We start from the raw sequence: 23,318 nt of genomic DNA on the forward strand, positions 1-23,318 counted from the left end.
TACACACTTCAGGTAGATGGGTTGTATAGTATGTGAATTAGTCTCAAAGCTGTTTTTTATGAAAAGAGGTGGGAGCAGTCAGGTAAAGGGTGAGTCCAACAAATTTCAGTCAGGGAAGAACCTGAGACTCACACTCAGCAACAAGTCAAGATAAAGTTTACCATGTTTGTCACATAATGAATGTTTACATCATAAAAATCTTTTTTTCCAGAATGGCCATAAAGAGACTGTTCTTCTTTTGGGTCAAACTACTACATCTCCCTCAAAAATATTTACTTCTTAAAGGCAAGAACAAAAAGAGGAATACTCAATTCTTAATTTTTTTAAAAAAAAATCTGGATTGCAGTTTGACCTAGACTAGTATCATGAACCAGGCCGTAGTATCTGTTTTTAGAACATGCAAATCAGTAGAACCCATATCTACCCTTTGCTAAGACACTTAAGCTGAATTCACTCAGATCAGAGAAAGCCCAGCCCCTGAGGTAAACAGCGCGGGCTGAGACTCACAGTTGGTGATGTCACCTCGAAGCTGCAGAATCTGAGGAGCAGGCATTGTGAGGACAACGATATCAAACTGCTCAGAGGAGCCCGTTTCCCTGGAGACTTCCCACTTGTTGTCTCTCAAATTGATCTGAGTCACACGCTGTCTGAAGCAGATATCAGCACCTGTTCCAAAAGCAAAATCATGCTCACATAATCAGGATTTTCCACACGAATGAGGGGGAAGAGAAGTCACAAACTGGATCCATTCAGATAAGTAGAGTGTGAAGTTCATCTTCTACAGCTTCCTGGGCTTCACTTTCTGTCTCACGTAATGGGACTCCCTCCCTTCTGGTACTGCTAGACTTCCCTATCAATGCCCACTGAGGGGAAAAATACTGCTACAATTAATAACAATAGTAACCATGGCTATATTTCATTAATCATCTACTGTATGCCAAGGCTATGCCAAACACTAGATATACATTATACCAATTCATTTCACAGAAAAGGAAACAGATTTAGAATTGTCATGCCATGATTTAAATCCACATCCTTCGGACTATAAAGATCACTATCTTGGGGGAGCAAGTATCAGATCAGATTAGATCAGATCAGTCGCTCAGTTGTGTCTGGCTCTTTGTGACCCCATGAATCGCAGCACGCCAGGCCTCCCTGTCCATCACCAACTCCCAGAGTTCACTCAGACTCACGTCCATCGAGTCAGTGATACCATCCAGCCATCTCATCCTCTGTTGTCCCCTTCTCCTCTTGCCCCCAATCCCTCCCAGCATCAGAGTTTTTCCAATGAGTCAACTCTTTGCAAGAGGTGGCCAAAGTACTGGAGTTTCAGCTTTAGCATCATTCCTTCCAAAGAAATCCCAGGGCTGACCTCCTTCAGAATCTTAGTAAAGGTGTTAAGGATTCTTCTCTCCAGTAATATTCCTTATTAAAAATACCGATATTGCCTATTAAACCTGAAAAAGTAACTCTGTAAGCAAAATCCAAGTCTCATCAATAGATCAATTATCTTAATTAAGAAGAATCAAAATTAAGAAAAAGACAATCTGGAATATCCTCTCTTTTCCCTTCTTTGCACTTACCACAAATACATTTTAATAATTACTTGAGTACTTATATGATTGGTATTTTATTCCCTTTTAATTTGTCAGCTCCATGAGTTTACACCTATTTTTTCTATGTATAGTATATAGTACACAAAGTATTGTACTGGGAACAGAGGTATTTAATCAATATATGTTTAAGAGAATGAATTATGAACTGAAAGCTAGGAAAATATAATTGGATCATTAAGTCCCCTTGGTATACTAGTTCTTACTTCACATTCTGGTTTTCAGAAAACTTTCATTTTAAAATAAATCTCCTTTTATTTGGCCTCATGAATAGAAAGGAAATAAATGAAAATGGAATAAAGGGGGAAAAAAGGACACTAAAAGATCCTGCCCATCATTGCATGTGACATCTCATATTCCTAGCTACTAAGAATCCAGCTGAAGTCCAACCTTGGCATCAAGCTCCCTTTCCATAGCTATTCTAGCTCAGTGTGAACCTTCTCATCTCCATAATCACTGCCTTTACCTCTCACTCGGACACTGATTCAAAGTATCTCTATGTTTTAGATATGTCTTGCTAAGTCGCGTCAGTTGTGTCTGACTCTTAGCAATGCTATGGACTTTAGCCCACCAGGCTCCTCTGCCCATAAGATTCTCCAGGCAAGAATTCTGGAGTGGACTGCCATGCCCTCCTACAGGGGATCTTCCCATCCCAGGGATGGAACCCGCATCTCTTACATCTCTTGCATTGGTAGACAGGCTTTATACCACTAGTGCCACCTGGGAAGCCCTAGATATGTCTTATCAATCCCTAAATACTCTTGGGCTCCTCCATGTCAGCTCTTCTCTAGATCTCATACACCTTTATAGCTTTCATATTCCCTTAAATAACTCTGCTGCTGCTGCTGCTGCTAAGTCACTTCAATCGTGTCCAACTCTGTGCGACCCCATAGATGGCAGCCCACAGGCTCCCTGTCCCTGGGATTCTCCAGGCAAGAACACTGGAGTGGGTTGCCATTTCCTTCTCCAGTGCATGAAAGTGAAAAGTGAAAGTGAAGTTGCTCAGTCGTGCCTGACTCTTAGCGACCCCATGGACTGCAGCCCACCAGGCTCCTCCGTCCATGGGATTTTCCAGGCAAGAGTACTGGAGTGGGGTGCCACTGCCTTCTCCTAAATAACTCTACAATATAGTAATTACAAATTTTAAAAATCAAATGCAAATAGAAGGACTGATGCCTTCAATCTCTTTGAGGCAATTAGAGTCATTCAGTTCAAAGAATTAGAGCAAGGGTTTGTAAATAGCATTCCAGCTTGCCTGAGGGTTTCTCTAAGGCTCCTCTTTAGAGAACGTGCAAATAATTGGCACTTTGAACTCACACCCACCATTCCCTTTACTCCAACCAGAGCGGCTCCACTTCCCTCTCTTCATTTTCTTCAGGTTGCCTCACATGCCCCTCTCTCTAGTCCTGGCCCTGATCCAGACTTCAAGTAAGTCAACTGACTTTATAAACTTTATGCAGTTGTGTTTTTACATAATATTCCCTTTGAAAACAGCATTACATTGGTTTTCTTTTTGGTGGTCACTAGGAGGGTGTGGTTAAGAGAACTGAAGTACACCAACTATTAACAGAAATTCTTCATATCCAGTCAAATGCCTTAGACATATATCCCAGTGGTCCCGAAGTGTTCTGCAAGATGACTATCCGTGGTTCTCTAGGTGTGGACCTCAGACCAGAAGCACCTTGGAACTTGCCAGAAACACAAATTCTCATGTCCCAACTCAGACCTGAATAAGAATCTGGAGATCAGGCCTAGTAGTCTGCATTTAAGAAGCCTCCAGGTTTGTTACCATGCACATGTAACAGTGTGAGAACCATGGGGGTAGATAAATAGACCCAAATCTAACACTGAAACTGGCAAAGCCACTCAAAAACAGCATTTTCCAAGAATTAGGGGCAGTGGTATACCTGCTCTAACCAGGAAGTTTTCCTTTCCAATTGTGATGATTCAAGTTTCTGGGAAAGTGGCATTTCCTTGTGAAAGTAACTAATAACTTTTGAAAGGACCACATGACCAAATGTAAGGCTCTGGAAGATCATTTTTAAACAGCCAGAAAACTACATAAATATTTTCAGTCTGAGCTTAGTAAATGTCACCATGTCCCTGTGTTGCATATAATTTTTCAGAGGTTTCTCACTGTATTTAGAATTAAGTATAAAATCTTAAGAGTGTTTACAAAGCCCCTTATGATCTGGCCCCGCCTTACTCTTGAACTTCACCTACTGTTTTCTCCCTCATTTACTACCCTCCAGTCACAATGACCTTTTCATTCCATAAATGTACCATCTTCCTCCTATTTGAGAATAGTTTCAACTTGATATGCCCATCGCATGCAGTTCTCACCACTCAGCTCTCGGCCTAGTTCACTCTTGCTCACCTTTCAAGTATCTGTGAAAACATTAGTTTCTTAGAGATGCTTTTCCTGACACATCTCCCCTGTCTCACTCTTCTCAGACGCACGTTAGTTTAGGTCCTATTACTAGAGCTCACTCATAACGCTCTCACTTTTTCTTCTTAGCATTTATTATGTACATTTTTGTGTGCATGAAATCAGTTTTTGTCTTTCCCTCCAACTATGCTCTACATTAACAAAGGTGAGGATCAATGTGTTTTACTTAACACTGTTTCCCCAGCACGTATTTCATAAAAATTTCTTAAAAAATCTACAGATAGCTACAAAGATATCAAACTACAAAGAAATTATAACCATTTTACAAAGGCAAATACATTTCTGTTACATATTTATTCAGTGCCTATCCCCTGCCTTCCTCCATGTTAGAAGATGTTAGTCACAAGTGTTGGTCACGTTCGACCCTTTGTGACCCCAGGGACTGTAGCCTGCCAGGCTCCTCTGTCCATGGAATTCTCTAAGCAACAATGAAGTGGGTTGCCATTTCCTTCTCCAGGGGATCTTCCTGACCGAAGGATACAACTGGTCTCCTGCATCGCAGGCAGATTCTTTACCATCTGAGCCACCAGGGAAGCCCCTCCATGTTAGAGAATCTAAACTAACCTTTCTCCAATAATTTCCTACAAACAGGTTTCAGTTCAGAACTACTGAAATGGACCAGTAAGCAGTGTCTAACTATAAGCACTGCTTAAAGTTCACTGTGGAGTGCTTAACCAAGGCTCTCAGGTTACCCTCTACCTTCTCTCTGAAAGACACTGTTATGGATGAGTGCCATGATCACCTGCCTAGGAGCCATTCTGAGACAGAACTGCCCAGGCTTAATTCCTTTATATTAATTTTAGAAAGAAAATAAACACAAAAAATGGGAGAATATGATAAAATTAAATATTGCCAGAGAGAAGCCACACTAGCTGATAGCATCTGCAAATTAAACTATCTTTTCTAATAAATCATTCCAGTTGGCCAAAAAGCTTGTTCAGACTTTTCCATGACAGCTTATGGAAAATCCCAATGAACTTTTGGGCCAAACCAATAAGTTGTCCACGTTGACTTTCAATTGTTAGTCCATGTCCCTTTTTGAAGTAGATGGTAAAATAAAAATAAATAAATACAGCAATAGTTCTTCCTATGGTGAAATGAAAGTGAAAGTCACTCAGTTGTGTCTGACTCTTTGCAACCCATGGACCATACAGTCCACAGAATTCTCCAGGCCAGAATACTGGAGTGGATAGCCATTCCTTTCTCCAGGGGATCTTCCCAACTCCAGGATAGAACCCAGGTTTCCCACATTGCAGGCAGATTCTTTACCAGCTGAGCAACAAGGCCAAACCAAATAAAAGCTTCTCACCCTGTCCTAGAAACTAAATTCATCCTCTTATGAATGATTTAATAACATGGGCCTTATTCAAAAGCAAAAGGATTTGGCTCATCACTGTTCAAATGTCACAGAAGGAACCGTCATGTGACTGATCCTCCCGGGTGCATAAAGAAATAAAATGGCAAGACTCCTTGGTAGCCCCTTCCTTCCCCCTGGGGCAGGGACTAATCAGTGAAAGAGGGGACCCAGGGAAAGGGCTCTATGAATCTATTCTCTTGAACCAGGGTGGGATGGGAGCATCCTCTCAAACTTTAGGGGAAAAACCAGGAAGGAAAAGATGTTAAATTGGAGGTTTGAGGCCTTCTCATTGTCCTCCATGGGATCCCCAAGAGGAAATGGCAACAGGGTCATCTTAAAGAGAGTGCTGGCATCTTACTTACTAGTTAAGCCATTATAAGCAATGTACTTAACTTGTCTGAGTCTCATTTTTCTCAGTAAATGAGCATAATGATAACTACTATGAATGGTTATAAAATAGTTAGAAATGATGTATGCTAAAAAGCCTAACACAACATCAGATAAATAGCTTTTAACAAATGATAAGAGTAGTTTTTGTTCTCTTGAATTTCTCCTACTCCTACAATAATGACAACAAATAAACAGAAAAATAGAAAAATCACATTTTATTTACTCAGAAGACAGCATTAATTGGGAAAACAGGAAGTGGGTAAAATGAACGCCAATAAACAGTTTTCTCTGCAATAAGCTTAATGTGAACACATGAAACCATAAATGAGAACAGAACACAAGCGACATGTGCCTATTTCCTCCTACCCCCTCCCACTCATTCTGGAAAACTGATCTATTTAAATATTGGCTTTAGAGATTTGAACCTATTCTAAAGCATACCCGACTGAACATACCCCTTACAGATAATTTCCTTGCAAGTCTGGTCGCAAACTAAATAAAACTGGTTGTATCATGAGATTGTAAGGGTGCGAACTCAACTGATACCAAAATGTAAAGCATATTTTGGAATGACCTGGCAGTTTGGGTTGTTATACACTGAGCACCTGCAAAGATCAGCTTCATTTAAGAAGATTATTTTTTTAAGCTGACATTTATCAGTAGATTTTTAAGTATATGGGCTATTATTTGCTTGAATTGGCAATGGGTGGATTATATCCTTTATTCTTCACAAAACTTTGCATTAGATATTGTTACTGCTCTCATTTTTCCAATGAAAGAACTAAAGTACAGATTTTAACACTTTCCTAATATTACACAGCTAGGGAAGTGTGGTAGAATGTGAATTTGAATCCAGGTCATTCTGACTCCAGGGACACTCTCAAATTTCATTGTGGAAATACTAAAATAGGATAGGAGCCATTTATAGGTAGAAAGATTTAAAGAAGTCTAAAGAATGTTTAAAGGGATATAGGGGTTTCCCTGGTGGCTCAGACAATAAAGAATCCGTGTGCAATGCAGGAGACCCAGGTTCAGTTCCTAGGTCAGGAAGATCCCCTGCAGAAGGGAATGACTACCCACTTCACTATTCTTGCCTGGAGAATTCCACAAAGGAGCCGGTGGGGCTATAGTCCATGGGGACACAACTGAGTGACTAACACTTTTTCGAAGGGATATAATTATAAAATTTTAAATAGTATAGATGATTTATAAAACCTCTAATAATCTGGGTAGAGGGTGGAAAGACCTCTTGAAACATTACAACGATAATATTAAAATAAACTAAGAAAAAGTTTATATACCCTCAAATTATGTAGGCCTTGAACTCAATTATATAAAAATTATTTTTTAAAAAAAGCTGAAAGTATGTCACAGAATGAACTTACGGCTCACTTACATATTACTGTGACACTTTTCCCTGCTGTTTTTCTGTATTTTCCAAATTTTCAAGTATTAGTAATACTTTTTAAAAAGTTACTTAAATATTTCACATAGTGATAAGAAAATCTAAAGTACTCATGCTTTCAAGAGTGTACAAATTCAAAGTATAAAGAGGTTTTTAGGAAGAACTGGTTACACTACAATGAATAAATATAGGTATATTCATATATAGGGCTTCCCAGGTGGCACTATTGGGAAAGAACTCACTTGTCAATGCAAGAGATGTAAAAGACATGGGGTTCAATACCTGGGTTGGGAAGATCCCCTGGAGAAGGGCATGGCAATCCACTCCAGTATTCTTGCCATGGACAGGAACCTGGTGGGCTACACAGTCCATAGGGTTGCAAAGAGTCAGATGTGACTGAAGTGACTAAGCGCGCGCGCGCACACACACACACACACACACACACACACACACACACATGTAAGAAATCTAAATATCTATCATTTATACCTACCTACTATATACCAGGTACCATTAGATTCTATGTGAGCTACAAATAATTAAATATGACCTCTTCTCCCAAGAGTTTCCAAAGCAAAAGGAAATCAAAAACCATATATTATCCCAAACACCTAACACAAAAAGGATGTAGGTGCGATGTATTCAAGGACTGTCCCTTAGCTATATGATGGCAGGAACTTTGGTTCCTATATCCCTAGTGTCCAAAACAGTGTATAGTAAGCACTCAGCAAATGTTTATTGAATGAATAGGTGTATGCATATATGGATGGCTAGATATATAATACAATTAGTAAGTACTTGGAGATTCTAATATGTATGTACATCTAATTTGGGTTAAGTAAAAGTCATGATGGAAATGAGAATTTTTTTTAAAGTTATATGGCGGCAATATATGAAGCTGATGACATTCTACAAAATATACAAATAGCGTCATCATCTGTGATGGTTAATTTTACGTGTCAACTTGACTGAGTCATGAGGTTCTCATACATTTGGCAAACACTATTCTGGGTATGTATGTGAGGGTGTTTGGGAAGAAAGTAATACTTAAATTGGTAGACTGAATAAAGCAGGTCGCCCTCCCTAATGTAGGTGGGTATCATCCAATCAGTCACAGGCCTGAATAAAACAGAAAGGCTGACCCTCCCACCAGTAAAAAAGTATTCCTGTCTGATAGCCTTTGAACTGGGACACTGTTTCATTCTCCTACCTTCAGACTTGGACTGAAACATCTGCCCTTCTTGGGTGTTGAGCTTGCCAGCCACCAAAACTGGAACTGAACCTTCAGCTCTCCAGGGTCTCAGGCTTTTGGACTGAAACTAAGCCATCAGCTCTCCTCGATCTCTAGCATGTCAATTCACCCGGCAGATCTTCAGACTTGCCAGCCTCCAAAATCACATAAGCTAATTCTGTACAATAAGTTTACCTATATATATAAATATATCTTTTCAATTCTGTTTTTTTCTGGAAAATCCTGATGACTACACCATAATATTCTAAATCCTAGATGAAGAAATGACCTTGCCTGGAATGGTATTTACTGTATCCTCATATTGTATATTCAATCTCACTGCCTTCTCTCATGCCCAGTATCGGGATTCACAGGCTTCACAATAAGTAATATCTGTGCTGTGCTGTGCTTAGTCGCTCAGTCATGTCAGACTCTTTGAGACCCCATGGACTGTAGTCTGCCAGGCTCCTCTGTCCTCGGAATTCTGCAGGCAAGAATACTGGAGTAGGGAGCCATTCCCTTCTCCATTTTCCCAACCCAGGGATCGAACCCAGGTCTCCTGCAATGCAGGCAGATTCTTTACCATCTGAGCCACAAGAGAAGCCCAAGTAATATTTGATGTAGTCCAAAACAGTAATTATTCTAGAAATAGCTTATGAAATAAAACAAAGTCTCAACTTATACTTTTCCTCAACGGTCTTCAATTAGGCATTTAATTGTGATTTATCAATATGTCTATTTCTGTTTTAAAGGATAAATCATTAATCGTCTGGGATTATTTGTCATGCTTTTCAGAAAAGTCCATTTTAAAACATTCATCATATACATAAAAACATGAAAATCCTCATAGAAACTGGGCAAAGGTTATAAGACATTTACAGAAAAAAAATGCACAGACTTGGTTAGCAAAACAAAGGGGCATAAACTCACTCATAACTAAGTAAATGCAAATCAGAACACAAGGAAATATCATTTCAACCCATCATACGGGCAAAAAATTGTATTTTCCATAATATCAAGATGTACAGAAAGACATGTTCTCATTCACTATTGATGATATATTCCTTAATAGGAATAGATGGCACAACTTAGTTAAATAAAAAATGCACAAACCATTGACACACCTCCTATACTGTTAGGAACTGATCCTACAGATATACTTTCAAAAGTGTGTCAGAGTTAGAAATTGCAGCAATATTGGTACTAGCATAAAGCAAAACAATCCCTAACTCCCCAATCTACATACTTAACAGAAAGTTAACAGTTAAATAAATAATGATATATATATATACCATGTAATACTGAACAGGCATTGAAAAGAATGAAGAACACTGAGTTTGCTGATATGAAAATAGACCAAAGATATGATTCAGTCAATGATTATGTATTAGTCAGGGTTCTCCAGAGAGATAGTATCAATAGGATAGACATAGACATAGGTAGAGAGACAGAGATAGAGATTGGTTTATTATAAACATAGATGAAATAAAGCATAGAATGGCTTATATAAAATAATCTCATCTATGTTTTAAAAAAGAACATATACAAACATCTATGAATAGGGAAATAGAGATAGTCACGTAGAGCAAGAGATAGATGCATAAACATTTTTCTGGAAGCATATATAGGAAACAGTGATTACTTTAGGGGAAGAAAACTAGCTATTGAGTGGTGCCTAGGAGAACATCTATTTTATAACTTTCCATACAGTATTAATATTTAATTATGTGTATAACTTTTAGTTTAAAATGCTTACTCTAAAAGAAGGCAGAGAAAATTTTATTCTCACCTGATTGTTTCAAGTAATGGTTAATAATTGAAGAAACTCCATGAGGTGCTACAAAGTTACAGTCTCCTTCTTTCGTCACCATTCCATCAATAGGAGAGATCAGAGGCTTCAAAATGCCACCAGCTAACAATTCATCATAAAAACTGAAACAAATCAAAATGTATAACATAACTATACGTATACTTTTAGCTCTAAACATTATACTCTCTTCAAAGAATTCTTTGAGATTATAATCCTAAGTAAAAATCTTCTTATAAACAACTCAACATATGTTTTGTGTTAATAAGACATAATTTTGGTGAAGAATGGAAATATTTTGAGAATCCATAGTCTTTTGCTGATTGTACTCAAAAGTCTACTTTCTCATATATTTCAAAATTAAAGTCAGTGAAAATAAACAGAAAAGTATTCACTACACCGATTTTGAATCTGGTTAAGATTTTACTTCCATCACAGTTACCTGTCCTCTTTCTCAACACCAACATAGTTAACTTTTATTTATTGAGCCCTCACCATATTCCATAGAACATCTCACCTGATCTTCACAACTGGAGAGGCATGTTTTACAGTTTTTCCCACTTTACTCATGTAAATCTTTTATTGCTATTAATACTATGATCAATGATGATGATATAATTTCACTATATTACAAGAGTCAAAGCTTAACTCTACTAAAAATGGATGATTTGTATCTTTTTACATCCTCAACCAGGAAGACTTGATTCCACTCCTTTCAACTAACTCACCTTTGGTGTGTTTTGGCATAATGAGGAGTGCAGGTGATATACTGGGCACCCAGGTCCACTGTGCTCTGTGGATTATGAGGACTGCTGGCTGTAGTCATTCTTCCTCCTTGAATTAGTCCCCAGGAAAATATCTTAATATATCAGAATGAATATTTCACAATTAACACTGATCACCCCAGGTTACACCAATGGATAACTTACAACTGCTTCAGAAAACATATTTTTAATTTTTGTTTTACTTTTAGATTTCATAATAATCAATATATTTTAAAATTTTGTTTTCTCCAGATTCCAGAGATCTAAAAAAAAAAAAATTGTTTGCTTTTTAAATTGAAGATTTTGTCATCTAACACTGTTAGGAAGTAATTAACAGAGACAATTCAGTCAGGGGGTGTGAGATATTTTTTTAAAGAACACATGAATAATACAGCAGCCTTCAGCACTGTGCCTGCTGCATCTACGTACTGATCTGAATAAAGGGAATGAATGAACGGACCAAAGAAGGCAAAATAATGAATGAAATGTCAGAATGAATGAATCAACGAATGCTTTCCCTCTTGCTGTCAGGTTTCAGGAGAGTGACAGGATTCTCTCAAGTAGATAGATCTTCGGAAAGTGGTGGTCAGTGGGCACTGGAGGATTCTCATAATCTAAAGAAAGCTGCCAGGGTACACAGCAGCCAAGGAAAACAATTCACTTCTTGGCGACAGCGGCAGGCCCAAGCTTTGCAAACTCCAGTCAGATGTCTCCCAGGCCGCTCGGGCCTCCCAGAGAAGTGCTCCGGTATCCCGCCCTGCCCCCGCCCGCCCCACCGCCCGGCCTGGGTCGCCGCCCCAGCTCGCGCCCACTCTTATGGCCGTCCCGGGCGCCGGAAGTCTCCGATCACGTGATCAGGCGCCCGCCGACCTGCTGGGTGTTCCCCCGAGCCTTACTCGGAGAAGGCCCACGCCACCAGGCACGCCGGCTTCCTTTCCCTGGCTTCTGTCCGGAAACGACCCACCTGAATCCCCGGCCTTGTCCCATACAGTGAGGCGCAGAGGACTGGACGCCTCCCTCCTCAGCAGCGCCGCGCACAAGCTTCCCGTCAGCCCGGCGCCCACGATCAGCACCCGCGCCATGGCCCGCTGTCTCCGCGCCCGGGTGGCCGGCCTGCAGTCGGTGGAACCGCCGCCACAGCCCAGCGGGCCAGAGCTGTAGGCCCCGTGCTCCCGGCCCAACTCGGCCCCTGTGCAGTTCCCTGGTCAGCCTGCAGGGGGCGGAGAGGAGGCGACTCGGGCTGAGAGAAGGATCAGCACGGAAGACAAGCAAATCTTGGCCTTCCTCTTGGTTTGAGAGCCAGGAGCTGTCTTCAAGCATCGTCTGGCTCCATCTGATAAGCTGTGATTTCCAATCTGCTTCTCGTCCCCAAAACCTGTAAATCATATCGGTTAGAGCGTGAGACCCCGCCTCGCCACAGGGCTGCTGTTGACTACTGCGGAGACCCAGCCCAAGGTTAACTACCAGGGTAACTGTGCCTTCTTGGAACCTTGGCTTCTTAATAGCCTTAAGTCTGAAAGGAACACAGCAGTGAGGCCAGAGCCAGCTTTCTTCAAGTACCTTAATAGTCACTATTCACATAACAGAAAAAGAGTTTGGGAGAGATTTTGTTTAACCCTCGGGCTTTGTGTAAATGATAAACTTTTTGAACCTCAATTTCTCCACCTGTAAAAGGGGGCCAGAAAATTCTGTATTCCAGATTATTGACAGTTAAAGATATTTGGTTCACCAGAGAATTTTAGGTCAATCTTCTCTTCGGTAAATATTAAATTTTATGCCAAAACACATTCCATTTGCTGTAAGAGGTGTGTGGATGAGCAAGACAAGGATTCATGCCCTTACCACTAGTTTTTTTTTTTTGTCTGCTTTCTAACGTTGTCCTGAAAATTCTCAAAGAAACAGTAATATGCAAGGATAAGACTGAACCATTCATTACAGGTACCCTGAATTGCAGATAAGTTATTACCTGGACACTAGAGAAACTTGTTATAAGGAAATTGACAATGATAGTCAATTATAATGAAAACATTAAAAATTAGAAGTTTTACTGTATTACCAGGCTTCAAGTTGGTGATAGATCAATATAACATATATCTAATAAAAGATAACCGAACTATACTTTGGATAATAACCCCTTATTGGTCATTATCATTTGCAAATATTCTGTCCCATTCAATACATTGTCTTTTAATTTTAATAATCATTTCATTTGCTGTGTAAAGCTTATAAGTTCAATTTAGTTTCATGGTTTATTTTTGCATGTGTTTCATTTGCATTAGGAGACAAGTCCAAAAAATTGCTTACATTTATATCAAAGAGTGGTCTACCTGTATTCTCTTCTATAAGTTTTATGGTTTTAGGTCTTTAAATTGTTTTGAGTTTGTTCTTGGATAAAGTGTGAGGAAATGTTCTAATCTCATTTCTTTACATGTAGCTGTCCAGTTTTCCCAGCACTGAGGCTATCTTTTTTCCCCGCTGTATAGTCTTACATTTTTGTTATAGGTTTATTGACCTTAAGTGTTTGCATTTATTTCCTGGCTCTCTGTTCTGTTCAGCTGATCTATGTGTCTGTTTTTGTGACAATACCAGCATTTTGATTTCAAGACTTTTTCATACAGTCTGAAGTCTGAGAAGGTGATACCTCTAGCTTTGTTCTTTTTTCTCAAGATTGCTTTGGCAATTCGGGATCTTTTGCAGTTCTGTATAAATTTTCCTATTATTCTAGTTAGTGAAAAATGTCCTGGTTATTATGATAGAGATTTCATTAAATCTATAGATTGCTTTGGATAGTATGGGTATTTTAACAGTATTGATTTGTCCAATTTATGACCACAGAATATCTTTCCATTTCTTTGTATCATCTACAAATTTCCTTTATCCATGTTTTATAGTTTTCAAAGTATAGGTCTTTAACCGCCTTGATTAAGTTTATTCCTAAGTATTTTATTAACACAGTTTTAAACAAGACTGTTTGCTTGCTCTCTCTTTCTGGTAGTTCATTATCAGTGTATAGTAAACTAACAGGTTTCGGTATGTTAATCTTGTATCCTGCAACCTTACTGAATTCATTCTTTAGTTCTAATAGCTTTTGGGTGGAGACTTTAGGGTTCTCTATGTAGAGTATCGTGTCATCTGCAAGTAGTGTCATCTTGGCCCTTGTTGATTTTGTCGCTCAGTCGCTAAGTTGTGTCTCTTTGTGACCCCATGGACTGTAACTTGCCATGATCCTCTGTCCATGGAATTTTCCAGGCAAGAATACTGGGTTGCCATTTCCTACTCCAGAGGAACTTCCTTCCCTAGGGATCGAACCTCCATCTCCTGAATTTCCTGCACTGCAGTCGGATTCTCTACTGTTGAGCCACAGGGGAAGCCCCATTTTTGCCCTGCCCTTCCTTTAATTTGAATAGCTTTAATTTCTGTTTCTGATCTGACTGCCATGGCTAGAACTTTTAGTACCATTTATTTAGAAGCGGTACAAGTGGGCATCTTATCTTGTTCCCAGTTTTAGAGGAAGTGGTTTCAGCTTTTCAGCACTGAGGTGATATTAGCTGTGATTATATCATACATGGCCTTTACTATGCTGAGATATGTTCCCTCTATACAATTTGATGAGACGTTTTCTTTTTAATCATGATTGGATGTTGAATTTTGTCAAATGCTTTTTATGATCATGTGATTTTTATCCTTTTTATTATTGTGGTGTATCACATTGATTGATTTACAGATATAGAACCATCCTTGCATCATTTTGCATATGTAAATATAGACATTAAATTCAAGTGAATTTTTCCTGGGTTAAGCAGTATCTTGAGGAATCAATGCAGGTCCTCATGATCTGTTGAATACGTTCTTCTCTTTCCTGTCATCTCCTGTTGTTACCTCATTTATGTTAATAGTCTTGTCACCTTGCATAGTCAGACTTGAAACCTCATAGTCATTTTCAATATATCTATTCTCTTTTCTCATCCTTGATATCTATTAGTCTTCTGGTCTTTTTTATCTCTTCTCCTCTGTCTCTTAAATGCAATCCCTCACGATTGTACTTCAGAAAAGTACAAATTCCATTTCTACCAGCAATATTCTACAGTGCCTATTTTACCGCATTCTTGTCAACTGTGGACATTGAGCACTTTGAAAAGTGATCATTGACAGATTAATCCATTCATTTCAGTCAGTCATATCCAACTCTTTGTGACCCCATGAACTGCAGCACGCCAGGCCTCCCTGTCCATCACCAACTCCCAAACTTCACTCAAACTCATGTCCATCGAGTCAGTGATGCCATCCAGCCATCTCATCCTCCGTCATCCCCTCCTCCTACCCCCAATCCCTCCGAGCATCAGAGTCTTTTCCAATGAGTCAACTCTTTGCATGAAGTGGCCAAACTACTGGAGTTTCAGCTTTAGCATCATTCCTTCCAAAGAAATCCCAGGACTGATCTCCTTTAGAATGGACTGGTTGCATCTCCTTGCAGTCCAAGGGACTCTCAAGAGTCTTCTCCAACACCACAGTTCAAAAGCATCAATTCTTCGGCACTCAGCTTTCTTCACAGTCCAACTCTCACATCCATACATGACCACAGGAAAAACCATAGCCTTGACTAGACGAACCTTTGTTGGCAAAGTAATGTCTCTGCTTTTCAATATGCTGTCTAAGTTGGTCATAACTTTCCTTCCAAGGAGTAAGCATCTTTTAATTTCATGGCTGCAATCACCATCTACAGTGATTTTAGAGCCCCCAAAAATAAAGTCTGACACTGTTTCCACTGTTTCCCCATCTATTTACCATGAAGTGATGGGACCATTTGCCATGATCTTAGTTTTCTGATTGTTGGGCTTTAAGCCAACTTTTTCACTCTCCTCTTTCACTTTCATAAAGAGGCCTTTTCAGAAAGTGAGTTCCTCTTCACTTTCTGCCATAAGGGTGGTGTCATCTGCATATCTGAGGTTATTGATATTTCTCCAAGCAATCTTGATTCCAGCTGTGCTTCTTCCAGCCCAGCGTTTCTCATGATGTACTCTGCATAGAAGTTAAATAAACAGGGTGACAATATACAGCCTTGACGAACTCCTTTTCCTATTTGGACCCAGTCTGTTGTTCCATGTCTAGTTCTAACTGTTGCTTCCTGACCTGCATATAGGTTTCTCAAGAGGCAGGTCAAGTGTTCTGGTATTCCCATGTCTTTCAGAATTTTCCACAGTTTCTTGTGATCCACACAGTCAAAGACTTTGACATAGTCAATAAAGCAGAAATAGATGTTTTTCTGGAACTCTCTTGCTTTTTCAGTGATCCTGCAGATGTTGGCAATTTGATCTCTGGTTCTTCTGCCTTTTCTAAAACCAGCTTGAACATCTGGAAGTTCACGGTTCACGTACTGCTGAAGCCTGGCTTGGAGAATTCTGAGCATTACTTACTAGCGTGTGAGATGAGTGCAATTGTGCGGTAGTTGGAGCATTCTTTGGCATTGCCTTTCTTTGGGATTGTAATGAAAACTGACCTTTTCCAGTCCTGTGGCCACTGCTGAGTTTTCCAAATTTGCTGACATATTGAGTACAGCACTTTCACAGCATCATCTTTTAGGATTTGAAATAGCTCCACTGGAATTTCATCACCTCCACTAGCTTTGTTCGTAGTGGTGCTTTCTAAGGCCCACTTGACTTCACATTCCAGGATGTCTGGCTCTAGGTCAGTGATCACAACATCATGATTATCTTGGTCATGAAGATCTTTTTTGTACAGTTCTTCTGTGTATTCTTGCCACCTCTTCTTAATATCTTCTGCTTCTTTTAGGTCCATACCATTTCTGTCCTTTATCGAGCCCATCTTTGCATGAAATGTCCCGTTGGTATCTCTAATTTTCTTGAAAAGATCTCTAGTCTTTCCCATTCTATTGTTTTCCTCTATTCCTTTGTACTGATCGCTGAGGAAGGCTTTCTTATCTCTCCTTGCTGTTCTTTGGAACTCTGAAGAGAAGCGAAAAGCAAAGGAGAAGAGGAAAGATATAAGCATCTAAATGCAGATTATTCCATTACTTATGTTCAAACAGTCATTAGTTCTTAATTTAATTATTATAGTAGCTTTCTAACTGACCTCTCTGCTCCTAATATCTGTTCTGCACCAAGTTTCTAGATTGATCATTGCCATTCTCACATAACTTTTAGTAATTCTCAGTCTCATACAGATGAAAGTTCAACTACTTGGTATAAAAATATTCAGTCACTACTATATATAAAATAGATAACTAAGAAGAACCTGCTGTATAACTCGGAACTCTACTCAACACTGTGCAATGCCCTATGTGGGAAAAGAATCTTAAAAAAAAAAAAAAAAAAAGCGGATATAGGTATATGTATAATTGATTCACTTTGCTGTACACCTAAAACGAACACAACATTGTAAATCAACGATGCACCAATAATTTGTTTTTAAAAAATAATCAGTGATATTTCTCAAGTCTATGTTTATATCTTATCTTGGTAGTCTTTATATGTCTTGTGCTACTTGGGGCTACCCTGATGGCTCAGACAGTAAAGAATCTGACTGCAATGTGGAAGACCCAGGTTTGATCCCTGAGTTGGGAAGACCTCCTGGAGAAGGGAACGGCTACCCACTCTAGTATTCTTGCCTGGAGTATTCCATGGACAGAGGAACCTGGCAAGCTGCAGTTCATGGGATCACAAAGAGCTAGATACTGAGCTATTAACACTTTCACTTTCACAACTAAGTTGAGTTATTTTAGTTCCCATGAACATATTCTCAGATTTCCCACTTGTCTGTGGAAGTGGGAAGCATTTGCTTATGTTGTCTTGAGTATAAGGTATACTTTTTGAATTGTGCTGCCAGTAGTTGTGAATGTGCATTAATTCTTCACTCTCTGTTTCTTTTCCCCTATGATCAGCAATATCATTTTTAAAAAGTTATCCACAATTTGGGAATGTTATGACCATTCAGTAGAAGTAACCACGGTGGCTTGTGATTTCTTATCACGTTTAGTCTTCAGGGAGTGATAGAGCCACCCTCCCCACCTACACTCCTAACCACCAAAATGGATTATATTAATTCAGAGCGATAACTTTAAGGTTGTGTGGGTGCATGGTTGGCTACTAGCACTGGTGTATCTCTCCGAGAGAGGTGTGAATGACTCAGTGACCTAGAGAAGGTAGTATTGTAAAACAGCTGGGACAGATGTACTTATATTTACTCTTCCTATTCATCTTGGCATTTTGCCTTACTTCTTCCCAATTTTCTGCAATGCTGGCTCCTCCTGATATTCAAGTCAAGCTTAAAAGTTACCTAAAGAGGTCTTCCCCAACCACTTGACCTAAAATAGCCACCCAGTGACCCTCTTTTCCATTAACCTATTTTCTTAATATCACTTAATTACCTTTAGAAGTGAACTTGCTTTTTACTTGTTTAACTATTTATTTAGTTTAGTTCTCTCTCACTAGAATTTAAGCACCAAGAGGACAGAAACACTGTCATGTTCAATACAGTATCTTTGGCAACTGGAATCCAAATTAGAATTCTCAGAGACTGAGAGTTCACTAACTCTTTGCCTAGAAGATATCCAGACTTTTGAGGATAATACTTAAAGGAAGACAAGCTGAATGGTAACTTAGTGGTGTGACATCAATATTAAACATATTTTCTCAGAGAGTTCTTTTCTATGATATAATATTACTGTAATGATATAAAATACAATGTCAGTGAACAAAGAATATCTGATAATGTGATTCACAGCACTTTCTGTCCTTATTTATTTCATTGATAATTTACATAATCATTAATGGCATATCTAACAGTATTTAGATGGCATAAAATCAAGATGAATAGCCCCATCGAGCTATTTTAGATTATTCCTTAATGTAATTTGAGTTTTTTATTGAAGTATGGCTAATGCACATACTGTGTTAATTTCAAGTGTATAGTAAAGTATGTGTATATATGTGAACTTCCCTCTTATACCTGTTTTTGTGGCATCCCATAGATTTTGGAAAACTTTGTTTCCATTTGGATTTGTCTTGAGGTATTTTCTTATTTCCTCTTTGAATTCATTTTTTAAATAGCCTGCTGTTTAGTCTCCCTGTGTTTGTTCTTCTCCTGGTTTTCTTTCTGTAGTTGATTTCTAATTTCACACACTTGTGGTAAAAAAAATACTGTTTCTATAAATGTTATTATTTTATTGTTATTTGTATTGTTTTCATTGACTTTATTTGGCATGATTATTTTGAAATTCGTGTTGTCAAATGTGTCAGTTCATTTCTTTTTATGGATAAACATATTTCTTTATATGGATATATTGTAGTATGTTTATCTGTTCACCTCCTGATGAACATTTGGGTTGTTTCTAGTTTTTTACTATGAAAAATAAAGCTGCTATGACATATAAAAGTCTTTATATGAATATTGGCTTTCATTTATCTTGTGTGAATATCTGGGAGTAGAATAGTCTAATTATATGGTAGATGTGTGTTCAACTTTGAAAGGAACTATCAAGTGAAACTGTTTCCCAAAATGGCTTTTCCGTTTTACATTCTAACAGAACCATTTGAAGATTCCAGTTATTCCCCATCCTTAATATCATTGAATATGACCAAACCTTTCAACTTTAGCCATTCTAATAAGTGTGTGATGGCATTTCAGTAAGGGTTTAATTTTAATTTCTCCAGTGATGTTTGATATTGACCATCTTTTCATGTGGTCGTTTGCCATTCATATATCTACTTCTGTGAAGTGTCTGTTCAAAGTTTCTACCTATTAAATAAATTGGGTAGTTTATTTTCTTATCACTGAATTTACAGAGTTTATTATATATTTTGGATACAAATAAAATGTGTGACTGGCAAATGCTTTCTTCTTGTCTATGACTTCTATTCATTATATTATCAGCATCTTTCCAAGTGCAGATGTCCTTAATTTATCCATTTTTAACTTACATGGTTTCTACTTTTTGTCTTCTATCAAAGACATACTGGATATATACCTCAAGGTAATGAAGACTTTTCTCTTACGTTTTCTTCCAGAAGTTTTATAGTGTTATTGAGTTCAGTTCAGTCGCTCAGTCATGTCCGACTCTTTGCGACCCCATGGACTTCAGCATGCCAGGCTTTCCTGTCCTTCACCAACTCCTGGAGCCTACTCAAGCCCATGTCCATCGCATCGGTGATGCCATTCAACCATCTTATCCTCTGTCATCCCCTTCTCCTCCCACCTTCAATATTTGCCAGCATCAGGGTCTTTTCCAAAGAGTCAGTTCTTCGCATCAGGTGGCCAAAGTACTGGAGTTTCAGCTTCAGCATTAGTCCTTCGAATGAATATTCAGGATTGATTTCCTTTAAAATAGACTGGTTGGATCTCTTTGCATTTCCAAGGGACTCTCAAGAGTCTTCAACACCACAGTACAAAAGCATCAATTCTTCAGCGCTCAGCTTTCTTCACAGTCCAACTCTCACATACATACATGACTCCTGGAAAAACCATAGCCTTGACTAGGACCTTTGTTGGCAAAGTAATGTCTCTGCTTTTTAATATGGTGTCTAGGTTTGTCATAGCTTTTCTTCCAAGGAGCAAGTGTCTTTTGATTTCATGGCTGCAGTCACCATCTGCTGTGATTTTGGAGCCCCCCAAAATTAAGTCTCTCACTTTTTTCCATTGTTTCCTCATCTATTTGCCATGAAGTGATGGGATCAGGTGCCGTGATCTTAGTTTTCTGAATGTTGAGCTTTAGGCCAACTTTTTCACTCTCCTCTTTCACCTTCATGAAGAGGCTCTTTAGTTCTTTGTTTTCTGTCATAAGGGGTGTCGTCTGTGTACCTGAGGTTATTGATATTTCTCCCAGCAATCTTGATTCCAGCTTGTGCTTCCTCCAGCCCAGCATTTCTCATGATGTACTCTGCATATAAGTTAAATAAACAGGGTGACAACATACATCCTTGATGTACTCCTTTTCCTATTTGGAACCAGTCTGTTGTTCCATGTCCAGTTCTAACTGTTGCTTCCGGACCTGCATATAGATTTCTCAGGAGGCAGGTCAGGTGGTCTGGTGTTCCATCTCTTTCAGAATTTTCCACAGTTTGTTGTGGTCCACATGGTCAAAGGCTTTGGCTTAGTCAATAACACAAAAGTAGATGTTTTTCTGGAATTCTCTTGCTTTTTTGATGATCCAGCAGATGTTGACAATTTGATCTCTGGTTCCTCTGCCTTTTCTAAATCCAGCTTGAACATCTGGAAGTACATGGTTCACATACTGTTGAAGCCTGGCTTGGAGAATCTTGAGCAGTACTTTGCTAGCATGTGAGATGAGTGCAATTGTGCGGTAGTTTGAACATTCTTTGACATTGCCTTTCTTTGGGATTGGAATGAAAACTGACCTTTTCCAATCCTGTGACCACTGCTGAGTTTTCCAGATTTGTAGGTCTATGGTCCTTTTTAAGTTAAGTTTTGTATTTGATGTTAGATATGGATCAAAGTTCATACCTTTGCATATGAATATTTGTTTCAGCACTGTGTGTTTTAGACTGAATTGCCTTTGCATCTTTGTTGAGAATTAATTGACCATGTAAATGTAGATCTATCCTAAACTCTGTTCTCATCCATTTATCTATCTTGTTCTGCCAGTGCCACACTCTCTTGATAACTTTAGCCTTACAATAAATAAGTCTTAAATTTGGTTACTGTGCCTATTCCAATTGTCTTCTTTTTAAAAATTATTTTGACTCTTTGAGGTTCTCACCATTTCCATATACTGTCTAAAAAGAGCTTAATTTCTATGAAAATGCCTTAGATTTTAATAAGAATTGTGTTCTTCAGCCCTTCTAAATCCTTACTGATTTTCTATATATGTGCCCTATCAGTTATAAATTAATATTTCTAACTGTAAATAAGACTATAAATACATAAGTCTTTCTCCTTACAGCTTTATCAGGTCTGGGTTTTTGACTCCTGACTCTCTTTTTAGAGAGAGACAAATATAAATATGTAGATTGATAAACTGTTACTGAATTGATCTGTTTATCATTTTGAAATTGTACTATTTATCACTGGTTATAATTTCCTTTAAAATCTGTACTGCCTGATATTAATATAGCTTTCTTTTGATTAGTATTAGTTTGTCATATTATTTTCCCTCTTTACAGTTTTACTATAATTATGCTTGTATCTTTAAAGCAAATTTCTTGAGAGCAGCTTTCCTGTTGATCCAATCTGACAATCTCTTTTAATTGGGCTTTTAGATTTATACAAGTAGCCATTATGATGGAAAGGAAAGTGCTATTATAATTGGGATTTTTAAAATTTTAAATTCCAAGTGTTTATTGCTGACTCTTCTATATTATCTTTTATCTTTAATCCTCTAAAAATCACTTATTTTTTTTAGTAAATTTTTAAAGTATACATAGATTCTTTAGGATTTTCTACATAGATAATCAGGTATGCCTTTATTTTTTACTTTTTTTCCTTGCTTAATCGCACTGGCATGGACTTTCAGTACAATGTTGAATAGAAGTGGAGAGAAAGGACCTCTTTTCTTGCTCCTAACTCTTATCAAGAAAGCATTCAGTCTTTTACCAAGTGTGATTGGAAATGTAGCCTTTATTAGTTTAAGGAAGTGTCTTTCGATATATAATTTGTTGAGAAGTTTTATGACTAAATGATTAACTTTTCTGCATCTTCTGAGTTTTTTGTTTTGTTTTGTTTTCAGTTTAGTCTGTTAATATGGTAAATAACACTAATTGATGTTTGAATGTTCAATCAGTCTTTTGTTTGTGGGATGAACCCCACTAGACTGAGATGTATTTTTTCAATATATTGCTGGATTTATTTTGATAACATTTTAGTGAGAGACTTGGAATCTATCTTTATGGGGGAAATTGGTCTATAGTTTTCTTCTTTCATAATGTGACCTTATACAATTAATTGGAAAGGAAATCAACTATACGCCAATACAATTTTTTTTTAATTAATTGGAAAGGATACCCTTCTCTTCTATTTTCTGGAAGAGGTTGTAAAGAATTTTTTTTTTTAATATTTGGTGAAGTTTGGCAGTGAACTATCTGACCTGGATTTTTCTTTTTCAGAAGGTTTTTATGCTATACATTTAATTTATAAAATAGATACTGGAATATTCAGGTTATCACTTTTTTGGGGGGTGTGAGTTTTGACATTAATAGTTTCTCTTTTTAAGGAATTATTGTATTTCATTTATGTTTTCAAGTTTATGAGCATAGAGTTAAGTAGTCCCTTATTATAATTAATTTTAATATCTGTGGGATCAGTAGCACAGTTTGTTTTTTTTTCTTCATTCC

General features: G+C 38.1%; 2 protein-coding genes across 7 annotated transcripts in view; one reads left to right on the forward strand and one right to left on the reverse strand.

Annotated features, from left to right (window-relative positions):
• RNLS (renalase, FAD dependent amine oxidase) overlaps positions 1-12,098 on the reverse strand; it is a 276,255-nt gene extending 264,157 nt beyond the window's left edge. The window contains exons 1-4 of one of the 2 annotated variants that reach the window (XM_061402724.1): positions 11,981-12,098; positions 10,981-11,086; positions 10,235-10,377; positions 508-666 (exon numbers count right to left, since the gene is read on the reverse strand). In XM_061402724.1, coding sequence (XP_061258708.1) covers positions 508-666; positions 10,235-10,377; positions 10,981-11,086; positions 11,981-12,098 — 526 coding nt within the window. Of the gene's footprint in view, positions 1-507; positions 667-10,234; positions 10,378-10,980; positions 11,112-11,980 lie in introns of both variants that reach the window. The other variant, XM_061402725.1, reaches the window with a different exon arrangement.
• Positions 12,099-12,185: 87 nt separating this feature from the next.
• Positions 12,186-23,318, forward strand: part of LOC133239128 (lipase member J-like) — a 37,638-nt gene continuing 26,505 nt past the window's right edge. For 2 of the 5 annotated variants that reach the window (XM_061402723.1, XM_061402717.1), the window contains exon 1: positions 12,186-12,583. The gene's annotated coding sequence lies outside the window, so the exon portion shown is untranslated. Of the gene's footprint in view, positions 12,584-17,132; positions 18,627-23,318 lie in introns of those variants that run through there. The other 3 variants (XM_061402718.1, XM_061402720.1, XM_061402719.1) reach the window with 3 other exon arrangements.

Source organism: Bos javanicus, chromosome 26, assembly GCF_032452875.1.
Source record: "Bos javanicus breed banteng chromosome 26, ARS-OSU_banteng_1.0, whole genome shotgun sequence".
Taxonomy (NCBI): Eukaryota; Metazoa; Chordata; class Mammalia; order Artiodactyla; family Bovidae; genus Bos; species Bos javanicus.